General features: G+C 33.9%; 2 protein-coding genes across 3 annotated transcripts; one reads left to right on the top strand and one right to left on the bottom strand.

Moving 5' to 3' along the window:
* Positions 1-1,598: 1,598 nt before the first annotated feature.
* LOC140054024 (ribosome production factor 2 homolog) lies at positions 1,599-6,827 on the top strand. Its single transcript, XM_072098823.1, has 9 exons — positions 1,599-1,753; positions 2,039-2,209; positions 2,569-2,608; positions 2,750-2,831; positions 3,099-3,175; positions 3,505-3,604; positions 3,937-4,039; positions 4,287-4,431; positions 5,295-6,827. The coding sequence occupies exons 1-9, from the start codon at positions 1,731-1,733 to the stop codon at positions 5,472-5,474; spliced, it is 921 nt and encodes a 306-aa protein (XP_071954924.1). The 5' UTR covers positions 1,599-1,730; the 3' UTR covers positions 5,475-6,827.
* Positions 6,828-9,079: 2,252 nt separating this feature from the next.
* On the bottom strand, positions 9,080-15,784 carry LOC140055657 (peroxisomal targeting signal 1 receptor-like). 2 transcript variants are annotated; one of them, XM_072101016.1, is made up of 15 exons: positions 15,682-15,784; positions 15,110-15,272; positions 14,867-14,993; positions 14,260-14,400; positions 14,071-14,149; positions 13,613-13,651; positions 13,355-13,445; positions 13,070-13,198; positions 12,729-12,902; positions 12,297-12,440; positions 12,056-12,126; positions 11,357-11,548; positions 10,612-10,777; positions 9,985-10,142; positions 9,080-9,620 (listed from the first exon to the last, which is right to left on the bottom strand). In XM_072101016.1, the coding sequence occupies exons 2-15, from the start codon at positions 15,260-15,262 to the stop codon at positions 9,422-9,424; spliced, it is 1,863 nt and encodes a 620-aa protein (XP_071957117.1). In that variant the 5' UTR covers positions 15,263-15,272; positions 15,682-15,784; the 3' UTR covers positions 9,080-9,421. The 2 variants fall into 2 exon arrangements, with proteins under 2 accessions (XP_071957117.1, XP_071957118.1); XM_072101017.1 differs by lacking the exon at positions 13,070-13,198.
* Positions 15,785-16,218: the final 434 nt, after the last annotated feature.

The following is a 16,218-nucleotide window of genomic DNA, read 5'->3' as shown; positions in this document are numbered from 1 at the left end:
TTCGTCGTGCATGCCTACATCATTGCGTACGACGCATCCAAATGTGAAATCAATCCTCTTAAATTATGCGCGTATAAAAATTACTATGGTGATCTCCACATCATCCTCGGACCGTACCAGGCCTACTTAGAACAACTTGTCTCAGTTGAAACTTTAAAACAATATTTTAGCTTCAATGCTCCAGCTTTCTTTACTTGTTCTCTTTCTTTAGATCCAGACATGCTTCAACTTACTCTTCCTTCAAATATTTACTCAAAAACCACCCAGGTAGCATATTAATTCATTTTAATCAACTTCTGACGATTTCTATTATAAATGTTGTGTTATTCTGGTGGTCCCTAATGATCAACTTCGGTTGGATGGACCATCCTCATAAAACATTAATAATAGAATAATAATAGAAAGATGAAGGACGTACGCATGAACAAATTTGGTAGAATTATATAAAAAAAAGTAATTTCGTGTTTCCATCAATCATAACAAGGGTTAGAAGTTGCTACACTCCAATACCGAGATCTAACATCAACCCACAAATCCTACCACAGCGTTACACTGTGCGCTAACTGAACTGTCGTACAACAGGTCATTAAAATAAACACTTATAGTAGATACTTATTTTACTTTTAATTGAACACGTGAAAAGTCATGTGACGACGAAAAACCAATCATGGAAACTTAATTTTCAAATATAGCAACAGTTTTAACAAAATTAAAAAAATAAAGATGAAAAATAATTAATAACTATACTTTATGGCCTAATTCCATTTCAGATATTATTTAATTTAAAAGTATTTTTATTTAAAATTAAAATTGTCTGTATTGTTTATTCAGTTATGTTCATCATTTAAAAAAAAGTTATTTTAGTTACGTAACAATTTTCGAGTTGCAGCGAAAATCTTAGTTTTCGCCTTATTCTTATTTTGACTGCCATTCCGACTTGATTTATATTATATTGCTTTCGACTATTTGATTTGCTTTTTGATTACCTATTTGCCTTACCTGAAAACATGGAACGACGAGTAGTAGGGCCTACGGTAAGTAACATTTAGAATTTTAACTTATTACATTGTTTAAATATTTAAAAAAATAAATTCTATGCATGTTTTTGTTGAAATCTAACTAGGCTAGGCCCAGTAAAGTTAGTTTATTTAATGTAAACTCAGGATTTATCGATCGGCGCTTACCTAAACTAAGTTGTTGGCTTGATGTCTACTTATTTAGCCCAGGCTGAGATTTGCAAACTTTATTATGTCTAATTATTTTCAATATAATTCAAATGTTTCTATGATGAAAACTGACATTTTTTTAATGGCTGCCATTTTGAGCAACAAATGACATAAAGTTTAAAACTGTTATCAACATCTTATTGTCTTAGTCTTGATGTCAATGCTGTGTTTTATATTTCGCCGTTGCAATGCAATAACCTATTTGATTAATAGCCACTCTATAATTACCGTACCTTTAGTTTTTAGAAGTATAGATACGGTACCGTATCTTTAGCCATAACGATATTTAAATATAATTACTCCTCTGCCTGCTGTTGTGCATGGAATAATCCAAAACTTGTTGACCGTTGAGGGAGTACTCTGTTTATTTTGGGAGCATGGAAGACGGACACATGGTCATATCTGTGATTTTGACAAAATATAAACTAAATAAATAATATTAATATAAGCCTAATTTCTGTAATTTATTTGCTGAACTTGCTTAGAAACTGTTAGTCTATCACCATGTCAGTCAAGCAACGTGTAATGTAAGGCTCTATATTATATTTTTGTTAATAAAAGTCCTATGCTAGGCCTATTATTTGACTTGTTGTTCTATAACTCGCAGACAGGACAGCAAGCAAGTTGTCGTCTCAGTGCACGATTGTGTCAGTAGTGTATATTGTTGTAGGCCTAGGGTCATTGTAGCATAATATGAGAATCGCACAGGCTGAAAAATGTTGTTGGTTGGAGGTAGACAAACTTATAGGTCTAGATATCTATTTTATATTTTATTTAAAAAATAATATGAAAATATGGTTTTTTTTCTCCAGAAAACCAAAAAATCAACAAACAAAAAGAGCTCTCGAACAACGAGCACCCAAGTTGATAGAGAATACAAAAACCGCCATGTTTGTTCGTGGTGGTCGAACCAGTGAACAAGTTACTCAAGTTCTCAAAGAGTTATGCATGTTGAAGAAACCACATGCTGTTATGTTTAAAAGGTTACTTATTATAAACATTTATTATTATTTATTTCATTTATTTTCTCCCCCAATTTGATCAAACTTTGAATAGCCCAATAGATTTATTTACGTTCCGAAAAAAAATGAAAACCAGCAAAAATAATGATTTCGCACAATTTTTCAGAGAACAATATTTTTATTCACAGCCAACAGAGAAAAAAACCTCCACTAACGGGCTGAGATAAAACAAAATAAAAAATATATTTGTATATATATGTATTTTGTATTCTTCAACATTTTATATGTTTATTTTATGAAATATTAACTCTTACAGCTCTTATTATTATTTTAGCTTGCATATTTATATTTGTTTTAATTGGAATAATATTTATTTTCAGAAAAAATATTATGAGACCATTTGATGATCAGACTTCACTGGTAAGGGAATATTAAATTTGATATATTAAAACTTGACATGGATAAAAATTAAATCATACTTTGTAAAAGTGTACATGATTATTTTGAAATTTAAAGAGTTCATTTTCTATCATGAGTTGAAATTGTGTGTTTTTTTTGCAGGAATTCTTTTCTAACATGAACGATGCTTCACTATTCTTGTTTGGTTCTCATTCAAAGAAAAGACCCAACAATCTAGTTTTTGGTATATATAATTATAATTATTTCATCATCATGATTTTATTAGTAATTAAATTAAACTTATATATATTTATTATTTAATATAAACACCACAGGCACAGAACAAATTCTAAACCGCCCGGGGATATACTGAAAATGTATTAATTAATTTGAAACGATAAGATAAGGAAATCTGTGAGAATGTGAAGAAGCCGCCCATTTATTTAATACAGTATATATTAATATTTAATTATATTTTTTATATTTAAATTAAAATAATTTTTAATTGCAGGTCGGACGTTTAATAATCACATATTGGATATGATTGAGTTTGAAATCCAAAGTTTTCACTCACTAAAGATGTTTAAGGTTTGTTTAAAATGATACATGTAGACTTAATTGGTTAGATCTTTGCTCTACTCTGACGTAATTTTGAACTTTATACTAAGTATATTAAGAAAACATGCAACGAAATTTGAACTCAACTCCCCCTGAAAAATAAAAAAATCTTTAATACGCCATTTTAATGTTACTTAATAGTTATCCACCTTGAACAAAAATTGGCTAAAAAATGTATTTGACTAGTTTTTGGTTGAATTTAACCGTTTTTTTGGTCATTTTATAAGTAAAAACATAATTTTTTTTACGGAAGTGATTAACTTTATTTTTTTAATTTATTTTTCATGTTTCTTGTTTAGAATTTAAAGGTGACTGAAGGTGCCAAGCCTTGTTTGGTGTTTGCTGGTGAATTGTTTGAAAATGATGCAGAGCACAAGAGACTCAAGAGTTTATTTATAGGTACCCTCTCATCTTGATCTCATATTCATATTAGACATATAGACATATTTGGCACTGGGTGTCATGCACGTACACGTTTCCATAAAAATTGTTCCTGCTCCTGCCCGCTTTAAAAAAAAAATGTCTGAAAATTCTATGCAAATATTATTGTTTTGACAATCTGACACCCAAGTACTCTAATGTGACAAGTACTCAACATGCATCACCAAATCGGTCTATTAATTATTTATAAAAATTATTAATATAAATTAATTATAATAAATAATCTCAGTATAAAGTGCTATTGAGTGCTATTAAACTACATTTAAATTAATATTGAACATTTTTTTCAGATTTTTTCCATGGGGAAACGATTTCAAATATACGATTGGCAGGCCTTGAACATGTGATCAGTTTCACTGCTATTGCTAACAAGATTTCAATGCGTGGTTACAGGTAATATTAAATAGATTTCTCTTTTGACCATTGTGAATCTACACTTGCAAGTATAGATTCACAATGGTTAAGATGCTGCGACATCAAATCTTGAGGCCCAAGTGGTCCCAAATTTGTTTTTACCATAAAAAACGCATTCTGAATACCAGACTTTCCAGAAAACCATATATATTCGGCCAGCTCAAAGGTGTCTGGTATTGGGAGAGTTGTATTTCAATACCTCACTTTTGATGTTTTTTCCCTTTAGAACAATCCTAAAAAAGTCTGGCTGCAAGACACCAAGAGTAGAATTGGAAGAGATTGGGCCGTCTCTAGACTTGATATTTAGAAGGACAAAGCTTGCATCCGACGATTTATTCAAAAGGGCTTCAAAACAACCAAAGGCATTAAAGGTATGTTAAAATTAAAGCCTTGTCTACACTATCAAATTGTTACAAAAAATGTGATGTGCCCATATATGGACATAATGATGTATCACTATCATATTAATAACCCCAAAATAGTGTCCCCTTAATAGGTGTCCCCTGAATAGTGGTTGACTGTAGTGTTGAAACATGTATTGCCCATTGTCTGATTAGAGGTGTCTCCTTACTAAGGGTTTCCCTTGATTAGGGGTGTCCCCAGATTAGAGATGTCCCTTACTAGGGGTGTCCCCTGATTAGAGATGTCCTCTGATTAGAGATGTCCGCTTACTAGGGATGTCCCCTGATTAGAGATGTCCCCCTACTAGGGGTGTCCCCTGATTAGAGATGTCCTCTGATTAGATACGTCCCTTACTAGGGGTGTCCCCTTATTAGGGGTGTCCCCAGATTAGAGATGTCTCCTTACTAGAGGTGTCCCCTGATTAGAGATGTCCTCTGATTAGAGATGTCCCCTTACTAGAGGTGTCCCCTGATTAGAGGTGTCCCCTGATTAGAGATGTTCTCTGATTAGAGATGTCCCTTACTAAGGGTTTCCCCTGATTAGGGGTGTTCCCAGATTAGAGATGACCCCTTACTAGAGGTGTCCCCAGATTAGAGGTGTCCCAAAGACGTGTTCTACTCTAGTTCAAAGTCTTCAATTCACATCATTGAAATCAAGCCCATGGTCAATATTCAAGAGGAAAATTCCAGAATGATCGATATCAAAATGGTTTAAAATATGTTCAATAAAAGTGCTTATGCTTATAGAATAATGATATGCATATCATACAATAGATTAGGATAAAATATGATCGGTGTAATGGTTAATATTATAATTTTATTTTGATTTTAAGGCAAAGAAAAAGAAGAACATTAACGTAGATGTATTCGGCACAACTCATGGCAGGATACACATGCAGAAACAAGACATGGGAAATCTACAGACAAGGAAGATGAAAGGACTGAAGAGAGGAGCAGTTGAAGGCAGTGCAGATGACAATAAAAAGGCAAAAATAGATAATGGTGATGAATGAAAAAGGATGGGAAGAAAGAAAATGAAAAAAAAAAATCAGGAATTGATGACTGTGTATAATGTACATTAAAGATGTATTGTCCCAGAAAAAAAATGTTTACAATTTTTGTTGCTGACTATGCCATTTTAATGTCACAATCGTTATCCACTTAAATAAAAAAAATTGGATCGATGAATAAAAATGATTTACCTGAAAAACTGTAATTTAAAGCAAAAAAATAGTCAAATTGGCTGCCAGCCAATGGGTTTTTGGTTGAATTTATCCATTTATTTTTTTTGGGGGGGACAATACATCTTCATTGTGATTATTAAAATATGGGAGAACAACCGTTCATTTGTAGCTTACTGGGCTGAATTGTGCACAGGTATGATCGATTCCAACAACAACAGTCATCTTCCTTCGCAATTTTAACCAGCCACCAAACAGCGCTCATTTGGCAATACAGTACTGTGAATTGGAGTAAATGATCTTTATTGATAATTTTGTAACAACCAGTGCTAGGTATCACCAGTATTGGTACTTGTAACCATGATACTAGATCACATGGTGGCTATTGACTGTATACAGTTAGTGCATACCAGATCATATATGGTGGCTTTTGACAGTTAGTGCATACTAGATCACATATGGTGGCTATTGACGGTATACAGTTAGTGCATACTAGATCATATATGGTGGCTTTTGACTGTATACAGTTATTGCATACTAGATCACATATGGTAGCTATTGACTGTATACAGTTAGTGCATACTAGATCATATATGGTGGCTATTGACTGTATACAGTTAGTGCATACCAGATCATATATGGTGGCTATTGACTGTATACAGTTAGTGCATACTAGATCACATGGTGGCTATTGACTGTATACAGTTAGTGCATACCAGATCATATATGGTGGCTATTGACTGTATACAGTTAGTGCATACTAGATCACATATGGTGGCTATTGACTGTATACAGTTAGTGCATACCAGATCACATGGTGGCTATTGACTGTATACAGTTAGCTCTTACGGACACTGCAGTGCATGTTGATACTCAAAATAATATCACTCCTGCATCCCACTAGACCACCGAAGCGCCATGAGCTCCACATGGGTGGAGACACCGACGCTATACAAGTTTTCAGTTATTATGAATATAAATATTAATTATGGACACACTCATTGGTGCAAATATATGTGGGGAACCGGAGGACATGGCTCCCACCAACACAGCACTAAATGTTGCAAAAGATTTGTACATAATGGCATGTTTGTAGTGTCAAGATGAAGTGTGTTGCTGCTGTAGTTTTGTTATAAAATCAGAAAAAAATAAAAGAAAGAAATTAAAAGTGGTGGAATTATGATTTGCATAATTAACAGAAATTAAATTAAAGTAAGTAATATTCTTTTATTTGGTGGAACAGTATCTGCAGTACGGTGTATTGACATTGGCGCTCACTGGCAAAACCCACAGGCTCTGGAGCTTATGGGGGCCTCTGAGCAGTGCCCAGAGGAAATTACAGGCATTAAAATATGTCGAAAAATGCTTGAGAAGGCTAAAAATGCTTGAGGCCTCCAGCGTTGAAGGGCCACTTGGGGTTCCTAAACCAGAGGCCTCTTTACGCCACTATAGTTAAGTTTAAGTTAACACATTATGAACAGTATAAATATGTATTGATTTTTGAATTGGTGATATGTCAATCCAATGATATCACTGACATTTCATCCAATGGGACATAAGGCCACTTTTTTCCACACAAAATGGGACATAAGGCCACTTTTTTCCACACAAAATGGGACATAAGGCCACTTTTTCATACAAAATGGGACATAAGGCCACTTTTTCATACAAAATGGGACATAAGGCCACTTTTTCATACAAAATGGGACATAAGGCCACTTTTGTCATACAAAATGGGACATAAGGCCACTTTTGTCATACAAAATGTGACATAAGGCCACTTTTTTCCATACAAAATGGGACATAAGGCCACTTTTTCATACAAAATGGGACATAAGGCCACTTTTTCATATCAATGGGACATAAGGCCACTTTTTCATACAAAATGGGACATACGGCCACTTTTTCATACAAAATGGGACATAAGGCCACTTTTGTCATACAAAATGGAAAATAAGGCCACTTTTTTCCACACAAAATGGGACATAAGGCCACTTTTTCATACAAAATGGGACATAAGGCCACTTTTTCAGACAAAATGGGACATAAGGCCACTTTTTCATACAAAATGGGACATAAGGCCACTTTTTTCCACACAAAATGGGACATAAGGCCACTTTTTCATACAAAATGGGACATAAGGCCACTTTTGTCATACAAAATGGAAAATAAGGCCACTTTTTTCCACACAAAATGGGACATAAGGCCACTTTTTCATACAAAATGGGACATAAGGCCACTTTTTCAGACAAAATGGGACATAAGGCCACTTTTTCAGACAAAATGGGACATAAGGCCACTTTTTCATACCAAATGGGACATAAGGCCACTTTTTCATACAAAATGGGACATAAGGCCATTTTTCATACAAAATGGGACATAAGGCCACTTTTGTCATACAAAATGGGACATAAGGCCACTTTTTCATACAAAATGGGACATAAAGCCACTTTTTCATACAAAATGGGACATAAAGCCACTTTTGTCATACAAAATGGGACATAAGGCCACTTTTTCAGACAAAATGGGACATAAGGCCACTTTTTCATACAAAATGGGACATAAGGCCACTTTTTCATACCAAATGGGACATAAGGCCACTTTTTCATACAAAATGGGACATAAGGCCATTTTTGTCATACAAAATGGGACATAAGGCCACTTTTTTCCACACAAAATGGGACAACAAAATGGGACATAAGGCCACTTTTTCATACAAAATGGGACATAAGGCCACTTTTTCATACCGAATGGGACATAAAGCCACTTTTTCATATAAAATGGGACATAAGGCCACTTTTTCATACAAAATGGGACATAAGGCCACTTTTTCATACAAAATGGAACATAAGGCCACTTTTGTCATACAAAATGGAACATAAGGCCACTTTTTCATACCAAATGGGACATAAGGCTACTTTTTCATACAAAATGGGACATAAGGCCACTTTTGTCATACAAAATGGGACATAAGGCCATTTTTGTCATACAAAATGGAACATAAGGCCACTTTTGGTTCAACTGGTTGGGTTGTTAGCTCTATAAAATGCAGTGATAAGCGACGACAAGGCTGAAATAGAGCAGCACACCTTTCCAATATGCATGGGTTCTTTTAAATGCATACCAGCCTAAAAGGCTTGTTCTACCACCAGGAATATAGTCTAATAGTGATTGTTGCTGCAAACCACATCAGCACAGATCGACTTGGAGTGGTATGCTATATGTACGCATTCTCACTACAATGTATCCTGATAATTTGGCTTAATGTTTGTAAAAAAGAACAAAGATACATTCACTGGTGGTGTAAAAATAGTGAATATACTGTACATTAATATTGATGTAGCAATACCCTTTATCAACGACAGAATGAAGTACAATCTCTCAAATACTTTATTCATTTTATTGAAATTAAGTTTTATTACAATATACAAAGGTGTACATTGTATGTGTCTTCATTCTTGAAAGCCAAATTTATAGCATAATTAATATTACCTTTTGCACTTTTAAAAGCTAAATATAATAAAATATATTGATTTCTGTATAATATTTAGCCACCTTTAATATATTTTAAATCAAACATGATCAATTTTATGTTCGTTTAGCCATGCTTACCATGCCATGCCAATAATATTTATACAAATTTAGTAAAGTAAACATTCCAATAGACACATTACATAATTAGAATTGTTCGATTGAAATTAATATTAAAGCATAATTTAATAAAATGGCACCATTCCAGGAATCTTGAACAGCATCAAATGCGGACATGACATACCGTGTCATGTTGAAACATTGAAGGCGTTACTTAGTTCTTCTAAATTTCTTTCTTCAGCCGCTTTGTAGAGGTCGGGTCGGCCTAACAATGATATTGACATGCGTAGTGTTGACCAGATGTTATCCGATGTAATTTCTGTGTCTCTTTGTGATTTCCCTGACCGTTGCAAGTGAAGTGCGGACAGGAAGTGTTCTATGGCTTCCCTGTATAAAAAAAAAACATGAAATTTTACATTTGCTCTAGTCAGGTCTTTGGCAGTAGTATTTTTTTCATACACATCCAACAGCGAGCACACACTCGCCAATTACAGGATGGATAAACTAATGTATCGTGCTTAGGCTTAGGGAGCTCCACACACAGCCACTGATCATAACTGGGCCCCCTGGGAGACCAATCTTTGACTGAAGATGTTACCCAGTACTGTATAAATAAATTCAAATTCCAAAATGGTCTCTCCCCTTCAAAACAGAGTGCTTCTGTGCTCCCTTCCAAACTGGATGCCCCTGTGTCCCATTTAAAACACCTCTGTACTATTACTGTATCAATCATTGATTGAGCACTACTTGCCTATAGGAGCGTAGGTTAATACAGCTAATACCAAGGTTATATCTAGACCTGACAAATCCAGGGTACAGTTGCAAGGCCTGTCTGTAGGCTTCCACTGCCTCCTCACTCCTGTTGCCATTTGCTAGTGTTGCTCCAAGTTTATTCCATAACAAACAGTCCTGAAAAAAGGGCAGTTTGTAGCAATTAGCAATCAAAATTAAAGCCAATGGGTTTTTGGTTAAATATTACCATTTATTTTGTCATTTTATGAGAAAACATTTTTTTTTTGTTTTTTTTATGGAGGGGGATTAACTTTATAAAAATTACAAAATAACCTATTCAAATCGTATTAATAATAGTAATGTTCCGGTTTTATTTTAAGGTAAGTTTATTTTAAGAGCGATTAATTCCAATCTAAACCAGTTTGTAGTCTCTGGTAGTGTGGTACTGAATTAAATATATGGCAGGCCTACTCAATCATCATAGAGACATTATATACCTAGAGTGTTAACTAGACTACAGCCAAGTGAGGTGAACAGGAACTGGAATTAGTTACAGTAACACTAGTAGTTTAATATATCTATGCAGTTCATACACGTGTAGTTCTAAAGTTGTATTTGTTATTTTACAATAAATTAAAATGTTTACATCAGGCCTGACTGTTAGAGCAGCATTGAAACAATCCACAGCTTTATCATACTCCTGTGACAGGTTGAATAAAACGCCTAGGCCCCCTTGAACGTCAGCATCTATTTCATTTGGTGATAGTCTAGCTGCTTCTAAATACAAATCTTGAACATGGTGATGTAATTCTCTAAAAACATAAAAATATCATTGATAAGCAGATTGTTGAAAGAACTATTACGGAACATTTAAATCTGGTCCAAAATTGTTTTTATCTTAACATTTACTATTTTAATGCAAGTTATCTGTAAGGGCGTGTGGCGCAGTGTGTTGGACGTTGGACTACCGATCGTCAGACCTAGGTTTGAATCCAACTCTCGCCGCATTGCTTGTATCCGTAGGCAAGATACTTTACTTACGTTTGCCTCTCTCAACCCAGGTGTATAAATGAGTACCCAGTTAGATCTAGACACAACTTTGCGCTGATTACCGGCTGCATTATGGGAGTATGTTTCCATACGTGTTTGATCCCAAAAAAATACTGGGGTAATAATGCTTGTAAAACGCCTTTGAGCATGATTACTCATGAAAAGGGCGCTATATAAATGTGGTATTATTATTATTATATTATCTGTGCTTTGTCTTTCTATTATTCAATCATTTCTGTGCTTTGTTTTTCTGTGATTCAATAATACCTGCATTTCCCCCTGGAATTCAATAGTACCTGCGTTTTTTTACCTATAATTCAATAGTACTTGCTTATGCATACCTTAACATCATTGAGTTGAATGGTCCACCATCTGGATGATCCATTGGTGTTTTCAATACATGTGAATATTTTGGATTGCTTCTAATCCAATCTTGCAAGGCGTATAGTGCTTGATTTTGCATAGCTTCATTTGTATAGCTTACTGCCAAGGACATCAGCGCTGTTAGGTTGTCCTTCTCCAACTCCAAACACCTAACAAAAATTAATTAAAACAAAATGTCCTTCTGATTACCTCTATATAGGGACCCTTCTTAACCCTTGATGAACACAATACAAGATACAAGTCAATTTTGTTGTCAAAATCTTACAATGTTGAGATATGTTTTGTACCTTTAGTAGAATCATTAAATAATACAATTACATTTACTATCTTTTTAAGTTTTGATTAAATAAATTATTATTTAGCCTTGTCATTAATGTCAACCAACAATTTTTTCAATGTAAACAATATTGTCTGTGCCTTCTAGCCTATTTTAAAATCATTTTTACTAGTCTAATTTACACCTCTGTCGACCAATGAATACAAGTACGTTACTATCTTTTTAAGTTTTGATTAAATAAATTGCATGCCATGTACAGTGTTGAAAATCTGAAACACTTTGTGGAAATTGTTTACATACATCTGACTGAATTCCAATCTGTGATTTCAGGAATGCTTGTCATTTTTAATAAATTGTAATTTTCATGTGCAAATTATACCTTTTTAACGCCAATATTGCAGCATTTTCTTGTTCATTCTGTGCTTGTGTTGTGCCAAGGTATTGCCACGCCTAAAATTGAAATAGTTTATTAGTTTAGTTAATTAATTGGTTAATACCCTTGTAGTATTCATAGGTCCAAGGTCAAGCAATACTGCATAGCCGCTTTATTCGCAGCCAACAATAGGCCGAATTTTAATAGCAGTAAAGCACTGTAATAGTTTGAATATTAATTGGCTTACCTTGGCATTATCTGGTCTTTGTTGTACCTCTGTTTCAAACAACAAGACAGCATTAGCTAGGTCACCTTCTTCTAATCTCTTTAATCCCTCCTCAAACGGATTTGTGTGATCCCTAAGTGGATTATCTTCTTCAAATTGATATACCTGTAACGATAGAATATTGTAACCAATGCTGTTTAATTTGAACATCTATGAACTTGACCCCTGACCCACTTTTGATCTGACCATTAATAGAATATTGTAACCAATGCTTTTTAATTTTAACCTCTATGAACCCTGATACAGTTAATTATTTTTGCACTTGACCCCTGACCAATGTATGCAATAACCATTGGTGTTTATACATACACAAATACATCTGCTATGATCCTTGACCTAAATTATTTTACTATAGCAATTCATAGTATTCAAAGAAGTTTTATAATATATTACCTGGTCAGTTGTTGCATTTTCAAACTCGTTCAACCATGGATGCGATTCTGCTAGTTCACTTTTGGCTGCCTTTTCCCATTCCGTTTGCAAACGATCCCAGAATTCCTCATCAGAAGGAATAGTATTTGACTTAATATCTGACATAAATTCCGATTTCCATTCTTCACTGAGTTTCTGTAAATGTTTAAAATAAATGTTAACGTAGAAATATATTAAATACCTGCATATGAATGGTACTACCCTATTTAATTGATTTTTACATTTGTTGCCTTCCATACCTATGGAGTGCAATCATCGTCATAATTACTAAGAACTTATATAAATCTATAAATGAACAATACCTGCTCATTTTGGAAATCTTGAGCCCATTTATCGGCCGTACTGTCTATTACTTTGCCGTCTTTTTCTTTTATTTGGTTATCTTCAACTATTAATTCCCCATCTCCTAATTTCTTCACAAACTTCATAAACTGTTATAAAAACAATTTTCAGGTAATTTTGGGCTGATATTTACAAAGTGGTTGTTTTTGTTTTATGTTAACAAATTTCACCAGAACAATTCAAATTCTTGTTGCTTGTATACTTTATGCAAAGGAAGATACCCGTATATAAAAATCCTAGAATACCTCAGAATTACTAAATTTGGGATCATCTATTGATCCTAAAAGTTCACTGGCTGTCTTTGCCAAGTCATCATCACTCTTGAAATCATCAATCCTAAGAAAAAAAATTTGTAAAAACCGGTCACATGAATCTATGTGGCTTAGCCAAAATAATGGACCAATAGAATATGAATTAATATCATTGATCTTGTATATGATATTATATAATGTTTTGTTTACAAATAATAATATTGTTGGAAAGAAATTGAATACTGTACTCACCATGATACATCTTCTGACTTCTCCTCATATTCATTCAACCTAATAAAACAAAACCCAAATACTTAATAAACAGTTTGATAATTATAAAGAGTAGTAACCTCTCTCTACACTAACGAATGTAATGTGCCCATATATGGACATGATGATGTCATATTACTACCATATTTGGGTACATTTTTGTCAAGCTAGTTTGATAGTGTATATAGAGATTTAGAGGAAAAGGAAAAGTGCCTGATATTAGGAGGCAGGGGGACCCCAACAAATTTTCAGTACTGTATCACCTTATATTTGTCTAGTGTCATTCAGTAATACAGCATCATGTATCTTGGAATGTTATGATACAGGTGTCACATGTGTTTCACATATGATGCTGTATCACAGAATTTACCTATGATACCAGAATTTAGATACAATACAGTGTCTATAAGATAGGATTTGATCTATTGAAGAATGCGTACCATAGCTTATCAGCAGTACCAGAAAGATATTCCTCTGCCCATTTTGTGTTTATATTTTCAGGAAGAACTTCCGGCCCAACTAAAAATAAAAAAAAACATTTCATACAGCCAAATTATAAATCTGTCCTATCATAACATAAAAAAAATTATATTTTTAAAGGTCACACACAAAGGTCAAAGTTGAAATACCTGCTTCCTTTTGACTCTCTAAGAAATCTCTCGTCCAATTTGACGGTCTTTCCGTAGTGATATCTACAATCCTTTCCTGTTCTGCAACAAGGAATTCTTGCGCCCAGTTTGGTTGACTTGCTAGATCAGCTATAGCAGGTGCTAAGAACAATATTTAAATATAGAGTAATTAGCATAAGAATAATTAGAATAAAGAATAGTTTAACTTTTCACTTTCTGATATCTGCATTAACTTTTTAATTCTATCTTTTTTTTTTATCATCTGTTATCATATATCTTCAATACTTCATCTTTCTATGCGACCTATGTACATGTTCTGCTATCTGTATCACATTAATGTTATCTTTATGACCTATCTCTTTAATATTAATGCTTTAACACTTTCTATCATTTTCATCACATTTTTCACACTTTATCACTTCCTATCACCTATCACTTCAATACTCTTTTTTTTTCACATTTCTTTATCACTTTATCACCTCAATACTGTCTTTAACCTTCTTGTATCTCTATGACTTTAATGCCATCTTTATCACCTCAATACTCTCCTTTTCACCTTCTATCACTTTAATGCCATCACTTCATCATTCCATCACTTCATCATTACCTTGTGCTGGGAGTTGTCTTCTATGTGCAGCATCCTCTATATCCTGCATCTCCTGTAAAAGTGCACTCATGTGGAAACTTTGAGGAGCTGCATTGTATTGGTGATCTGCCAGGAACTCACCAACCAGCTGAAAAAAAAACATGGTCATTATTTATTTACTTACTTAGAAATGTGATAATATAACTGTTCTGTGTTAGTCAAACTGAATAATTAACTTAATTTCGCAATCAAAATAAAACTAACTTGTTGTTCGGATAACGCGGAAGGATGACCGAATCCTGGAGAAATGTGCAGGCCTTCCTGGTGCCGTGACTTGTCCTCCATGAAGTGGCTGGTCAGCTTCTTCAGTGGATTACTTGCCCCACATTCTGCTTCTACAAAGTCGTGCATTGCCATAGTAAATTATCTGAAATTTAAAAATTATCAACAATTATTGGCCTTGTCATTATTAAATATTATTATTATTAATGTCAATCAACATTTTTTTCAATGTAAACAATACTAGGCCTATCCCAATAATGTATGTACCTCCTAGCCTATTTTAAAATCATATTTACTGGTCTAATTTCCAACTCTTTCGACCAATTGGTTAGTACACAGAAAATAAGAGTACCTGTATTGATATTGCTAGGCCTGCCTGTCGTGACAATGAGGAACGGCAGATGAAAGTTGAGTGTGCTGGTACGTTGGCTGGGCCTGGTGGGTGTTTTATATTTTATTTAGGCCTAGCATATACTATACTGTAATACATCACTGAAACAGGCTAGGTCTGGCCTCAGATTACTATATTATAAGAAAAGTGGTATGTTACTTACAAAAATGAAGCTATCCTTTATTATTAATTAACCAAAATAGTATAAAAATGAATCAATTTGACGTCGTTTTTTCATCGCATTGTGAAATGATTGACAGCCTTTGTAGATCTTTTTCTATAGAGGGCAGCAGACTAGACTGGATGTTTTTATATTCAGACATTCTCTTTCTTATTAAAAACATATTTAAACACTCTTACTGTAGTCTAATTGAGTCAGTTGTTATTGTACCAAGATGTTGTGACCCACAATCATAGAATCTATTCAGAGAGGTTCTGCTTTCTTTTAGAAGTCAGATGATTTGTTCCGAAAAATTAATTTGCAATTCTCCAAATATAAATACATGACTAGGTAGTAGTTGTTATAATTTTGTATTCAAACAATTAATAATGTATTACCGTAATTATATTAATTTGTTTTCAGTAAATTCCATTACAGCGATCCAAACAGCTCACCCATATTTTTCGCCAAATTACAAATCCACCCTGGGACTATAACTGGGTAATATACAGTAATACAAAGACAACAAAATATTTTTTG

The sequence above is a fragment of the Antedon mediterranea genome, chromosome 7, assembly GCF_964355755.1.
Source record: "Antedon mediterranea chromosome 7, ecAntMedi1.1, whole genome shotgun sequence".
NCBI lineage: Eukaryota > Metazoa > Echinodermata > Crinoidea > Comatulida > Antedonidae > Antedon > Antedon mediterranea.
The sequence above is the reverse complement of the archived record's forward strand: the minus strand, read 5'-3'. Positions and strand labels throughout refer to the sequence as shown.